This window comes from Miniopterus natalensis, chromosome 8 (assembly GCF_054644295.1).
Source record: "Miniopterus natalensis isolate mMinNat1 chromosome 8, mMinNat1.hap1, whole genome shotgun sequence".
In the NCBI taxonomy this organism is placed as follows: domain Eukaryota; kingdom Metazoa; phylum Chordata; class Mammalia; order Chiroptera; family Miniopteridae; genus Miniopterus; species Miniopterus natalensis.
In genome coordinates, this window is record NC_142088.1 from 18142852 (window position 1) to 18157517 (window position 14666).

The following is a 14666-nucleotide window of genomic DNA, read 5'->3' on the forward strand; positions in this document are numbered from 1 at the left end:
AGCATGCAAATCGCTCCTGCTCACCTTTGACGACCACACTGCATCACCAGGAATCAAGCCTTTCTCTTCGTCACCCTCAGTTCTGCTTCCTGATTTGCCACTTGATGCACCTGATACATCCTTTGAATAAGCAAAAGGGTCTGCATTTTTCTGAATTCTTCCTCCTCTGGCCCGATAGTCGGCCAGCATCCTACCCAGGCTCTGGCTGTCACCCAGATGCTCTGCGATTCTAGTGCTCACGAGCTCATGCGAGGGCAGGACTTGAATAGACTTGGCCTGAACACTTCCGTTCATGCCCTGGAGGCCAGAGAGGTCCCTGAGCAGCTGCTTCTTCCTCCTGCTCTCCATTTCTTTGAACTCTTTATTGAGAAGAGGAGACCAGTAAACCTGCTCTGCAAAATAATCTCGGGTAGAGCATCTCATCCCCTTTTCCGTCAGAAGGAAGGGCTCCCGGAATGTGATGACTGGAGAGATGCAGAGGATCACATCTTTCAATTCCTGTTTAAAGGCCAAAGAATAGGTCTTCAGTTTATCTTCAGAAGGGGTAACTTCCTCGGTAACATAGAGGCCAGTGTCATCCTGCAGAGGGTCTCTAAAGACTCTCATCTGGCTTTTGGGATCCTGTAGCTCATCTGTTTGCTGCCAAGTCTCAGGCTGCTCGGTGCCTAGGGCACCCTGCTGGTCGTCCACATGGAGCAGCAACAGTGATTCAGGTACTGACGGAAAGAGAGCACAGGGGATGCCCGCCGGGCAAGCTGCTGCGGCATGCTCCTGGTGCTTCACAGAGGCAACGTCCTGTGGAACACTTCTACTCTCCTGGTCACCCTTCTCAAACACAAGCCCAGACTCTAGTGAGCTGCCATCATCAGAGGGAAGAATCTCCAATGGGAAGTCAGGCTCCCGGGGCAGCGGACTTGCGCTGAACGGCTCTTGTGCAGCTCCTTCTTGAGCATTCTCCTGCCCCTCAATCAGAGAATGAAAGGAAGGGTTTTGTGTTAATGTGGGAGGCATAGCAAACTCATCCATGAGGAAGGAGATTTCAAGTTGAGAATGATAAGCTACACAGATCATAAATATGAGGATCTCCTTAACTCGAGCCAACTCATAATCGGAACCTCCACTAAGCTTGATTGTGCAGCCCAGGTGCTGTGGACAGCCTTCAAAAAACATCAGTGTTTTGGTTTGTTCTACAGAGAAACAAACAGAAAGTTAAGAACAGGTGGCAATACAGAAGTCCAGAAAGAATGAATTCAGTATGTTAACATCTACGAGCAAAAAGGTCACAGTTGCCTATCTTCATTTAACCACTGCTAACAGACATTTCCTACTAAGTGAACACTGTAGTACGATGAGGTTACTAATGTCCTCAGGCCCCCAATCTCAGGTGAATCTATGCTAAAGATCACTCACCATTAGGCAACTGAAATATCTGCATATAAAATTTGTGACAGGTGCCCAGGTGGGGTTTTGTAAGCAGCTGGTCCATTGACATCACTAAATCACCTTGGGTCATCCGACTGATTCGTTCTAAAACTTGCTAGAACACAGAAAAGCATTATATTACAAAATTAGAGAAGAATAAAATTCTTAGCAAATTTAATCTGGAAAATAGAAAATTTAAAAAATAACCTTCACGATGAATTTCTTTAATTTTAATAATTATATGACTTTTTCTGATTCTAGGTTAGTCTACACGTAGTTGCTTAGAAATAACAATGTGTCCACTGAAATAAATGACTCTCATACTGAAAACATTATCAAAAGGCATTTACACATCATGCACTGGCACATGATACTATTGGGGGAGGGAATTTCTGGAACTAGCTTCTATTTGGAAGAGAGTAACTTGTCAAGGAAGACAGCATTTTCTGCTTGAACTAGTCCCCAAACAATATGAGGGATCAACAAATACCACGTAACTAACATCTAGTACATGTTTGGTCTAGTAGACTCCTATAACGAGTATTACATAATCAATCATACTTTCAGTCTGATAGTGAAATAGCTGCCATGCTTCCTGTCCTACTTTCAATCCACATGGTGCAGCAAAGAAACAAATAATCAGTGGTCCCTGCATCCCTAGCACATATGTATATACATTTAACAGCTGTGATTTAAAATGACAGAAAAATAAGAAAACTCACTGATTTTACATTGATGACCAAAGTAATGCCATGTTCCAGTAACATATCCTGGGCAATACGAGACACTGTTTTCTCGACTAGAACCAGTGTGGGTCGAACGTCAACTATTCGCTGCACATAATTCTTCAAGAATTCCCTTTCCTAAAGAGGATAATTCAGAAATATTATACTGGTACAATTCAAGACCTAGACTTTAAAATATCAGCATAGTTTGACTATTAACAGCAATCTTAAAGTTTTCTTCATCCATAAATAAATCTATAAGCAAATTAATTCAAATTCAACCAAGAACATTATTTATCTTTCCAAACTGTTGATCATGCTGAAAAGAGTTTCAGGAGAAATTCCATCCTTCAATTCACTAATTTTACTTTGAAGGATTTTTAATTCTTAATAACCTGTACTACAAAAGCCAAGAATCCAATTAGCTAGCTCTCAGAAGTTAAAAAAAAAAGAACAAGAAAACCTCATCTCACAACCCCTAAGATGAAAGCAATTTCTAAGTGTTTTTAATATAGAAGGATTCCCCCTTCTGCACTGAGGCTAACCAGAGTATCTATTCTCTTGAGTATCTGCATAATAACTCTCTAACAGAGGCTCTCTCAGCTACTTCCTAATTTCAATCTTACAGCAGATCATACTCTACCTAAAACAGTGATAGTTAAAAATTAAAACATAATTCCTAATACAATTTCATGACAAAGGCTTATTTTCAAAGCAAATCAATATAACCAGAGTTAAAACAATACAATTCATTAATGGTTTATAAAACTTCTGGGTTCAGACAGAAAATAAGTGAACATGTGAGCATGTTTGTCACTTCTGCTCCACCTGCCCGAAGTGTCTGCTGAGCAAGACTGTATTCATGGTCGGTCAGTGCCAGGAACGATGCATGAGCCTATTCCCTACAATGAACCTGCCCTATTATGAGTATATTTCTTCTCACCTCACTGTTTCCGTGATAGAAACTGTATATTTTCTAATTCTCCCATTCTTAACAAAAATGGAATTAATTTTATTGTGCAACTCCATTAAAGTATAACTAGAATAAGTTGACTCTATTAAAGTTTCTGGTCTCTGGTACACGACGGGCAAATACGTTTCCTCTCAGTTGCAACTCCAATCAACTATTATGATTGTACGTTAGACACTATGATTAAAAAAAAAAAAAAAAAGGAGGCCTGGGCCCAACTCTACAAGGCAAGAGTATCAGGAGGTGGTCATGAACATGAGGTGGAGCTATGGCAGACCAACAGGCCTACGGGCCGCCTGGTGAGTGCAGTGTGAAGACAGGCTAAATTTCTCTTTGCCCCTGCTTTCTCACCCTCCCTTTGCTATCTACTTTTCAGCTTCTTTGATTCTTTGGTTATTCCACACTCGGTGGGCCAAAAAAAAAGGGAGGGGGGTGAGAAAAAAATCAGCTGGTATTTTCTACCAATTCAAACTAAAAACTGTAATAACACAGGAATTGAAGGTATTATAATTCACGTCCTAAAGCACTGATGAACAAGATGCATTATGTTATAGAATCAAATTAGGTTTCTTTTTTTTCCAACCATGTTTCTCAAGTACATATTTGCTCAGAGTATGCCTCTCTAACATGGAAAGACTTCAGTCTGTTAACCTGACTGCAAGAATGGAGTTAAAGCAGATAAATTTAAGTGTGACTTTTTTGCAAATAAGTATCTGTGGATTTCAATTACCTAGTTCCTCGATTTCGACACATACAGTTTTACATATTTTAACATCCCTGCAGTCGGGATGCGTGTTACAACCAACACGGCTATAATCCAATCCCACAGAAGCCCTCTGCTGAGCCCCTGGATGAGAGCCAGCAAACCAGCCTCAGGGTCTCAGGTTCCATGGAAGGTAACTGTGTCTGCCCTTCCTCCTCACTACAGTTCTCCACTGAAGTCAGTCAGTCAGGCCCAGAAGGGGTGGTATAAATCCAGTCAAAACCTCTCATTTTCACTGATACACGGCTGAATTCCAGAGGAAACAGGCCCAGGTAACAGAGTTCATTAGGCAACAGAGTAGAATGTCACAAACCCTGGTGACTTTCACAACGCAGTTTCCTCTGGTGGCGTGTATGGATTCAGTGCAAAAGGGATTGTTCCTTCCACTCTTGGAAAAATGTGCCTATCACCAATGAATTTTCAAAAAAACGTTTCCCTAAATGTTTCTGGAACCAAATATAAGTGTTTCTGCTATAATATGATACACACATTCCTGAAAGCCTCCCATTTTGAACAACCATAAATTAAAATTAATATTATTTATGGGGAAAAGGGGGTTGAAGCAGGAAACTTTTAAAACCTATGCAACTTCATATGCAGAGCACTAACAAAAATAATAATTGGTACCCTGAGAGAGAACTTGGACAGCCTAGACAGGCAGCTCAGCATAGCTGGAGGCTACCTGAAGGGAAATTCAAAACGTACAAAAGCAACTGCAGCTGTACAACTGGAAATGGAGCTCTGAGCAGCAGAGCCAATAACAGGGCTGGGGGTGCATCTCCCTGAGGGAGAGCCCTTCGAGGAGGAGCTCACTTTTAATTTCCTAAAGCAGAGCTCAAAGGGTTTTTGCCTGTGTAGCCGTAGAGCTGAGGGTTATAATCTGACTGCAGCTATTCTAGGCCCACTTAGATGAAAAACCACACAGAAACCAATACAACTTCCATCTCACATTCCCATTCATTAGTTGCATATAAAACTAATTAATGTTCTAGAAACATGTGCATAAATAGAAAGACTATCAAAACCAGGTATTACCACTGGAAACCTGGTAAATTAGAGAAATCCTTAAAGTGAATCAGTGACCCAAGTGAGAAGAGAAACCAGGAACTAGATTTTCACTTCTTTTTCCATATATTCCCCAAAAGTCATGTGTTCCCTTTAACACTTTGAACTCTAAAAATAAGAAGAGACAGATATTTTGATAACCTTCTAAAGTATAATACATGAAAATGTCTTTTATAATAAAATCTTAAAACAAAAGCAATCAAGTTTCTTTGCCTGTCAAATTTCATCAGCTGGAATAAGCTGTAAGATTGCAAGCATCACAGTACACAAATATTCTTCCACATTCTTGTTTCAGTTAGAAGTTCTTACCTGCAGCACAATAGGGTCAATGCAAGTAAATTTAGTTTCTTCTCTGTAGAGATACTCAATGGAACACTTCAACAGAAGAATTTTGGGGTTCTTAATATAAGAATTCATCTACAAAAAAAATAAACAATGTGTTAAAGCTTTAAAGTTTGTACTTTATAGAACTTCTTTAATCATAACTTTACATTCATTCTGTTCTTAATTCCTCTTAAATAGATTATCTCATATATTCGTATTAAAATCCTCTCATTTAGTTCTTTTGTGATATTTGCTTATATTTTTTCAAAGCAAATAAGTTAGTTCAAAGCAATGCAAAAATTCTTCAAAAATTGGCTTCGTTTCACTAATGCTATTTTTTAAATCTAGTCCTCTGTAATCTTAACAATTTTTTTATTTCTAATACTGCAATAAGAGATATCAAGTCCTGGGTAGGGGAAAGAGGGGCTTAAAGACCATAATTTAACCTTTCAAAAACTCAAGGCCTGGCCAGTGTGGCTCAGAGGTTGAGCGTCAACCTATGATCTAGGAGATTTCGGCTCGATTCCCAGTCAGGGCACATGCCCGGGTTGCGAGCTTGATCCCCAGTTGTGGGACATGCAGGAGGCAGCCGATCAATGACTCTCTCATCGCTGATGTTTCTATCTCTCTCTTTCCCCCTCTCCCTTTCCTTTCTCTGAAATCAATAAAGATATATTTTTTAAAAAAAAACAAAAAACAACTCAAGAAGTATAGAGGAGGGAGAAATGAATTAAAATGCCTCCTGAATATACTTCTAATAGAATACATGTCCAAGCAGTCACATACTGGCAAGCCAATTGAGTAACAAGAAGTTTAAAAAAAAACACCCTTAAAGCATCCCCAGATGCAGAGAGCCAAACAATGTACTCTAACCATGAATTGAAGACAGGCAAAAGCCTGAATGCTTCAATAGAGGTTTCAGACTGACCAAGCTTATCGACTGACAAATGGTCCTGAAAACAGTGACTCACCAGCTAGCGAACTACAGCTGGGGCTTTTTCAGCAACTTCAAAGTAAAGACTATCTCTAAATATGGTCAGTGGGGCAAGACAGTCATCCATGCATGCTTCTACCACACCCACATACAATTTTCAATTCTGGAGAAGAGCTCAACAAATCTACCTCTTAGTTTGAAGAAGTTCATTTAATTTGGTTTAAAGTACTACTTTAACGGGTAATGGACTGTTTCAGTAAGACTCAGGTAGAAATACTGACTTTGGATCATTGCTATGAAATAATATCGAATCCAGGCACACTTTTATTTATCTATTGTCACTAACAATTTTCAGGAGGCTTAATGCCTTACAAAAAATAAAGTATTAGTCTCTGCTTAGAAAGTGAAAACAGGACTGCGGCTTATCCATCTAGACCCTCAGACTAGAAATCTGCCTGAGCTCTCACTGTAACCAAATCAGTATCCCCAGAGGTGGGGTCAGTGTGTCTCTATTTTCAGTAAGATTCCTTAGTGATTCCGAAGCACAGCAAGGTTTGAGAACACGATGATACATCACTGGGCTCTCAAAATGCAAGGCCCAACAAATGACACTGGGAACACCTGGAGTGCCTGCTTTAAAAGCAGCCCCACCCTTCCCCTATGCCCCACACTCTCACTCCCCTAAACCCATTGAGGGAGAATTTTTCAGGGAGGGGCTTAGGAATCTACATTTTTTTAAAATATGTTTTTATTGATTTTAGAGAGAGGAAGGGAGAGAAAAATCAATGAAAAGAGTGTCATTGATAGGCTGCACACCCCCTACTGGGGATCGAGCCCGCAATCCCAGGCATGTGTCTGACCAGGAATCGTCCTGTGACCTCCTGGTTCACAGTTCGATGCTCAACTACTGTGCCATGCCGGTCAGACAGGAATCTACATTTTTAACGAAGTCCACCCATGATCCTGATGTACACTACAATTTGAGAATCGGTGACCTTCAAAATAAAGTTTAAGATGCTTAATGGGCTACAAAGCCCTCAGCCTGCTTCCTCCAGCCTCCTCTCCTTTCCCATCTTACACCTTAAGATCTCTACATTTCCTTAATATACCAGGTTATTTCACCCCACTCCTTTGTGCTACTACTAGAAAGTGGCCTCAGGCCTGAAGGTGAGATAGAAGGTGAGAAAGATAACAGGGACATTCTCTGAACCTCCAAAAATTTTGCCTCTGTGGCAGACACTGCTAAGTTGCTCCTCAATACCCATTCTCCTTTTTGCCCATGATTAGGGTACCGCCACTTATTCGCTTGGCACAAAGTCATAGCTGGCTGAACTTCACTGTTGAACAGGATCACATTACCTTTTTATGTGCAATATTCTTGGTACAAACGAATCCATTGACAACCACAGAATCAAACTTCTTTCCACCTGGGATCTGATGGAACAAGAAAACAATAAAATTCAATGATACATCCTTAGATTCCAGTCAGATATATATTAATTTCCAATTTTTATTTTATCTATTTTGTAATAAAATCAGAACAGAAAGTTTGAGGATATAGTTCTTCCTTTCCACCAAGAATTAATGGCACCTAGCATGACTAAGACCTAACTGATACTCTAAAACACCCACTCGCCTGAACAAATTGGTGCCATTCAACAATTAAAACCACGATTAAGTTAAATACCATTGGTAATAAATACACATAGCGACTCCATTATAATCTAAATAAAGCAATTACCAACTGCTTTTCCTCAGAATAGTGACAGTAATCTGAGAACAGGCCTTCTCATAGGTGACACATCATAATGAAGAAACAAGGCAGAAACTATATTTGTTTGGGTTCCCAATTCATCCCACACCAAACTCATTCTCCCATTCACCTCTCACTTTCTGAGTGGCTTCCATGCCCTCTAAGTGCATCAGTAACAAACACAGCAAACAGAAATACCTCCCCCTCCTTACCTACACCCCTCACGGTACTGCCCCTTTTATTTACTTATTTGTTTATTTATGTTTGATGAGCGCATTTTATTACCTGCTGTTTGCTAGCAATAAGACACCAAAAATTGAAAGATTTTGTAAACAAAAGGGGGATTAAAGTAGGGAATGCTCACCAACTATCCGTTATGCTTTTCAGGGCAATTTGGATCGAATATTTTGTTTTGTATTGCTTGTTTTGCTTTGTTGTAAAAAAATTCCTAGAGCAAATGCGTTCTCTCGAAAAGCCTGATGAAAGTGGCATTTGAGTATTTACCAAAGAGGCCTCAGGACACATAAAGAGACTCTCATTTACCCAGGAGAGCCAGCTTTGGAAGATGTTCTTGCTTACAACCCACTCTGATCATCCCCTCAAAAGACCCCCATTTCAGCTTAGCTGATAAATCTTGGAGCTCATATGTTTTTTGTCACAGCTGTGTGTGAAATAGTGTGTAATTAAATCTTATAATACATCAGTCCAATGGCATAATAAAAAGTCATCTGGTTAATTTTGGTTTCCAAATGTGCTTTATAACCAACTAGAAAAAATACTACATGTGGTTCACGCCACAAACTGTCGTGTAGGCATGTATTAGCATAGTTATGGTATTATACTGCATACCAAATGATGCAATGAATTCAAATATGGACATGATTCCCCTTATGTTAACAATATGAAGTTCTAAGCATTATTCTTTAATCAGAACACAACCAGCTCACTGAAGTCGTCACATGGACTTCTCCAGTAACAACCATTAGATCACTGTTAAGAGACAAATGATCATCAGGCCTCTTCATCAGCCCCTGGCATTAGAAAAGCATTGGCAGAGCTCACTTTTTTGATGTGGACAAACTGACGGATGTCCATGTCGTCGTCATGGTTCTTTACATCAGGTCGGACTGTCTGAACAACCTGGCAGACCAGTGATACAATGATGTCCCTCCAAGATGGTGACAATGACTCATTATGGAGCAACTGTTGGAGTAGTGCCATCATGTGGTTATGATTAGCTGAACTACAAAAATGTTACAAAAAAGAAGTTAGCATAGTTAATACTGCCGGAGGCAATAATTCTGAAGCTGCAATAAGCAGTCTAAAAGAAATAAGCATATAAATTAGGCTCACAGGTAAGGTCTTCCTGGTCAATTTTATTCTTTCATTACTCCTGCACCTTAATGATTTGCACATAAATAAAATTATGAATATCTTTGATTGAGATAACCCCTTTAATATGATAAAAATGTTCACAGATAAATTACAGAGGGGACAGACAAGGGCAGTTTAGGGCTCTTTTTATAAAAAATTTCATTTTTTACTTTATAAAGAAAAAAAACTACACACATGCCTGTCAAGTCACTGAAGATTACTAAAGTGGGAAATTAAAATGAAAAAGCTCACTGCCTTACAGCAACCTCTCCATGGCCTGTTTCTCTCCATTCTCCTCCCTCAGCAGCTCCAGGTTGTTATGGTGCCAGCCCAGAGGTGTGAACGGCAGCTCTTTGGATTTTTCCTCAACGCGACGATTAAATAAGGATTCTAAGTAAAGTGTAAAGAAAGAAATTATACTTCACTGTCATGTTTTATACCATCAACTTACAGGTTTAGAGACTGCCAACTTACTGTTTTAAAATTTTTAAGTTAGCCAATTCAAATTGTTGGTGTAAAAAGGCAAAGACATATATAAGTACAAAATAAAAGAATTAAATCTGTTAGATCATCAATATTTGCAACAGCTAAAACCAGAGACAGAACTGTGAAAAAGGGAATTTCCATAAGCAACTAGGACTCTCAAGCCAATAATTTTAAATACAGCTTTTGAAAGGCAAATAAAATGAGGTTTTTACAATCCTTTTATTTGTTTTGGGACATTTTAAAAGGAGGGGGTTAAACTTCCCTAAAATTCAAACTGAAAGCTACATTCAACAGAAATCTGAATGGTGACGGAGCAGCATGTGAGTGTGGGACAGGACTTTCCAGAGAAAAGCTCGGCTCTGTCATGCTGACCCCACTCAGTACAACACAGAAAACCCATTCGGACAATCCTAGGCCATGCTTCCTGTTCAATGGGAACAAAGGCCTTCTCTTCAGCAAAACTTTTACAAGCCAGACCCAAAACTAACTATAAAAAATACTGAAACAGAATAAATAACAATTTATCTAAAATGTTGTACAATCCTTAAATTTTTAAAAAGGATAAAAGTGGATCAAGATGAAAAATTAACAGACAATATTAAATGCTTTACAAAACATATGCTTACTAAATAAATGTTGAAATGTGACTAAATAAAAAGAGGTGGGAAATGCTTACAAAAATTCTCTGATCCTTTCCCTCTTAAAGCAAACCAAACAAACTTTCAACCCAGAGTCCCACAGACAACGCTGCAGATCAGGTGTCCATGACAGGTGAGGTGCAAGACTAACTACATGTTTCAATTAAGTAAATGGTGGTCCATAAACTTCTAGCTGAACCAGATGCTTGGAGGTGGATTTTAGAAAACCTGCTAAACTGAAAGATCAGCTGCAAGCGGCCTCCCTTGTATCAGCTTGCCCTACTTTCTCTTTTATTTGAAACCCTCCCATTACCTGAGGCAGAAGCTGTGAAATGCTATGAACCAATTAAGGAAGGACGTCTTTACCCCACAGTAAGCTAAGGAGGGAAGGCGTAAGAAAAGGCTTGTGTTCATCTATACTTCCTTTTGACCCCCAAAAATTCATCAGCAGAGTTAGTTCTTTATTCCCCCCTTCTGCCTACTTCCCTTCCCAACTCTACAGGACAAGCAGCATCCTCAACAGTACCGCCCATACTGCCTTGGGCTTTTTGACAAGTTTGACAATCAATGTGTAGATCAACACTTAATATTATATTCATGCTATAGGAAAGCATAATTTATTTATGCCTTTAAAAGAATACAATTCACATTCTATTAAAAAAGCCTTTTAAAGAATTACTTTTCAGATCAGAAACCTCTCAAACCAAGTCCAAGAATATATTCTTGAGTTTCAACATTCTCAAAGTTACTACACATATTAAAAACTATGTTCTGATGATACTAAAATAATCAAATATATTTTCAGTACCTACTCTGCATCAGTCAGTGTGCTAGGCCCAAGTATATCCTCATGAACAAAAGAGACACCATTACATGTACAGCTTTTGATAAAATTACCTTTGATGAAGGCGTCACTTATTGAGAGCTGTTGTCCTCCACTGTCAGAAATCAGATACTCTGCATACCAGGAGAGAGAAGGAAGGAAAGGAGGGACTTATGACATGCTAGCACAATTATATAGAGAACACACCCACATGCAAAGTATTACTCATACTAAACCCATCACTCCCGGGCCAATTCAAGAAAGCATTAGGCTAAAACGTGTCTTTAAACTTGTTTCACACACTTCATACTAAACTTAATACACTTGAATTAATAACTCACCAGAACTGTGAAAAGTAATGCCAGATATAATCTGCAACAGATTTTTCCCTTATCAAAACTGAACCAGTTTATGGAAATTGAAATCAGTAATTTGCATGACAAAGTTACATAATTTTTCTCATGTAAAACTGCATTATTTAACAAATAATGACTTTGTCTACACACAAGGTAGTTCGCGGGTTAAGAAGCCACTTAATAAAACAATACATGGTGCTTTTTTGATTTCATGATATAAGCTATGAAATAAATTAACAAAAGTACCAATGGCAGGAAATAAGATATAACTCATCAGAATTTCTTTTAGTTTTTTAATTAGAGTTTGTGTTTTATGAAATTTCTAACCAAACACTGCCAAATGGTTGGTTGCAAGAGCTGCTGAACACAATATAAATATGCTCCTTTAGAATTTTTAGAATATTAAATATTTTTCTTACAAGTGAAACTTATTTTTTACTTCCTCATGAACTTTTCTCTGGGTCTGTGGCCAAGCAGAGCTCAAGTGGGCTTCCTTCTACCATGCAAATTAAACCACAACGCATTTTAAGTCCTTTAAGGTAGCAATTTTCATCTCATGGCACATAAATGAATTACTAAAATTCTGCGCAACACCAAAAAATATATCTTTTGCCAATCTGATAAAAAGAATAGGTATAATTTTAATCCATTCACATTGAATGGCTATTGTCATTTTCTTATTTGACAATCCAAGGGAAAAGAGGTCAGTGTCCTGACTAAACAGTCAGGTACTGCATGTTTTAAAAATTCTTGTGGTACACGGGTTGAAAATCGATGCTTTAAGGTATAGGTTCTCCACAAAATTCTTTCCAAGTAAATTTCATTTATAAACAAATGGACTTCAAAAGTCAATGTTTATAAGTCAATATGTTCATCCTTCAAACAAGAAAGCAGAGAAAATATTTTTATTTAGAAAATTCAAGAGTGCCATGCCAAATACAATTAAAATGAAGTATGTAAACAAGTAAAAATAGATGTTACTTCACTACTACACTTCCCTCACAGAAATGAATAGTTCCAATTTCTATTTGTTCAAATAATGTATTGACTTTAAAAGCTTTACTCTTCATACTAAAACTTATATATATATGTATATGAAGAAACATATATTACACATATATGAAAATTCAGAAGTGATGAATTTCCCCCATTTTATTATGAAAAAATTTCAAACATTCAGAAAATCCTGTATTCCCTCCACCTAGATTCAGTAATCATTAACGACTTGCCAAACTCTGACTTCTCTATACATATTATGTATGGTCATCTTTCCCAACCATTTGAAGTTACACATATCATACACTTTACCACTAATACTTCAGCTTGCATCTCTTAAAAAATAAGGGCATTCATTCTTCTCTATAGCTGTAATACCATTTACACATTTAAGATTATTTTCAATGTCTTAACATCCAATTAGTCCATATTCAAATTTTTCTAACTGCCCCTAAAATGCTTTAATAATTTTTTCCCTCAAACCTGGATCCAATAAGGCTCATACATTGCATTCTCATCATTTTCTTTTAATCTAAAGCAGACCCACTACCTTTTTTTCTTTTTCATGGTACTGAATTTTGAAAGCACCCAGGCCAAACGCCCTGTGGAACGTCCCACATTCTGGATTTGATCAATCGCTTCTTTATGTTGCTGTTTAACTTGCTCCTGTAACCCAGGATTTCCTACAAATGGGAAGTTAGATCTATAGGCCAACAGAAGCCATGATTTTCACTTTCTTCTCCAGGTTCTATTCATTAACTTTCCAAGAATGCTTCAGAATCCTACTTGCAACGCAGAATAAACTACATTTTAATTGTGTAATTCCCAAGACCAAGTGAAAAAGTAATCAAACCAGAAGATCACACTGTCTCAGTTTTACAAGTTTCTGAAAATGAGGGGTTTGCTCACATAAGATTTAAACGAGCAGATTTTTAAGTGCAGATATTTCAACTGATTTTATAAATCCAAATTTCCTCAGCCTTAGAAGACAGAGGACGATTCTGAAAAGGTTTAATAAGTATTACCTTGAACTTCAATGGAAAGATTAAAACCACCCATTCCCATTTGTATTTTAAGCAGAATGAAAAAGGCAGAAGTCTATTATTCTTTCACTACTGGATGGCTCTGACGATCGTTACTTTCTGGTAATCAGAGTTTATCTTAACTACAATACAAAAAAATACCAATTATTGAATTTCAACTTCACAAGAGAAATAGAAAAAGATAATTCATGGCAGTATGCTAAAACCTAAGGAGAGAACTGTGAAAGCCAGAAACATTTATTAAGGGATTGATAAAGTCCTTAAATTATAGACTCAAGGTTGCAAATGACTCAAGAGGTCAATAATAATTACCTTATTTCTGATGCTGGAACCTCCTCTATTATAGTCTTACTGAGAAGGCTAAAGGACGCCTTACACCCCTATAATTCTTTTAAAATTTTAGATCTCGACTTTTCATTTCACAGGTTCAGAATTAAAAACAAATTCAGAAGTCCCCTAAGCTCTCACCCAGCGTAGCCATTGATCCTCAACAACCCTGCAAGGTGGAGACTCAGACACCACCTGGACACTCTGGGGCACAGCAGCAAAGGCTCACTATTCCAAACTACCAAACTTCGTGTTTCCTTCAGCCATATACAAAAGAGATACAATTACTTTCAGCTGTTCTTCAAGTACTTAAAGTCAACATTACATGAACTATTAAGAATGGCTCTCTCCAGAGTATTAATAGTAAACTTTTCAAGCCTAATTATGTTATGTTTGTGTTAGATTTTATCTTGTTAGTCTCAGTCTACTGCTTAAGATCTTTAAATTCCAATCTTGCTATCCAACATTCTAGCTATTCTTTCTGTTTTAATGATTTTTAACTCTGAAAAACATTCCAAATGCTGACCAAAAAAGCTGTTGAACACTGAGTATGCATAGAAAAGCATAACCTAGAAGCATCCCCTTCCTGCTGACATCAAATTATTACTCTTTTAATATTTGGTACAACCATTAAGCAAACTACAAACCCATGAATTATATTAATAGT

General features: G+C 37.9%; 1 protein-coding gene across 5 annotated transcripts in view; it reads right to left on the reverse strand.

Annotated features, from left to right (window-relative positions):
- PIKFYVE (phosphoinositide kinase, FYVE-type zinc finger containing) overlaps positions 1-14666 on the reverse strand; it is a 69172-nt gene that overhangs the window by 28732 nt on the left and 25774 nt on the right. For all 5 annotated transcript variants that reach the window (XM_087819615.1, XM_087819613.1, XM_087819614.1 and 2 more), the window contains 8 exons: positions 11352-11411; positions 9591-9720; positions 9019-9199; positions 7563-7637; positions 5255-5362; positions 2145-2285; positions 1411-1537; positions 25-1187 (listed from right to left, as the gene is read on the reverse strand). In XM_087819615.1, coding sequence (XP_087675741.1) covers positions 25-1187; positions 1411-1537; positions 2145-2285; positions 5255-5362; positions 7563-7637; positions 9019-9199; positions 9591-9720; positions 11352-11411 — 1985 coding nt within the window. The remainder of the gene's footprint in view (positions 1-24; positions 1188-1410; positions 1538-2144; positions 2286-5254; positions 5363-7562; positions 7638-9018; positions 9200-9590; positions 9721-11351; positions 11412-14666) is intronic.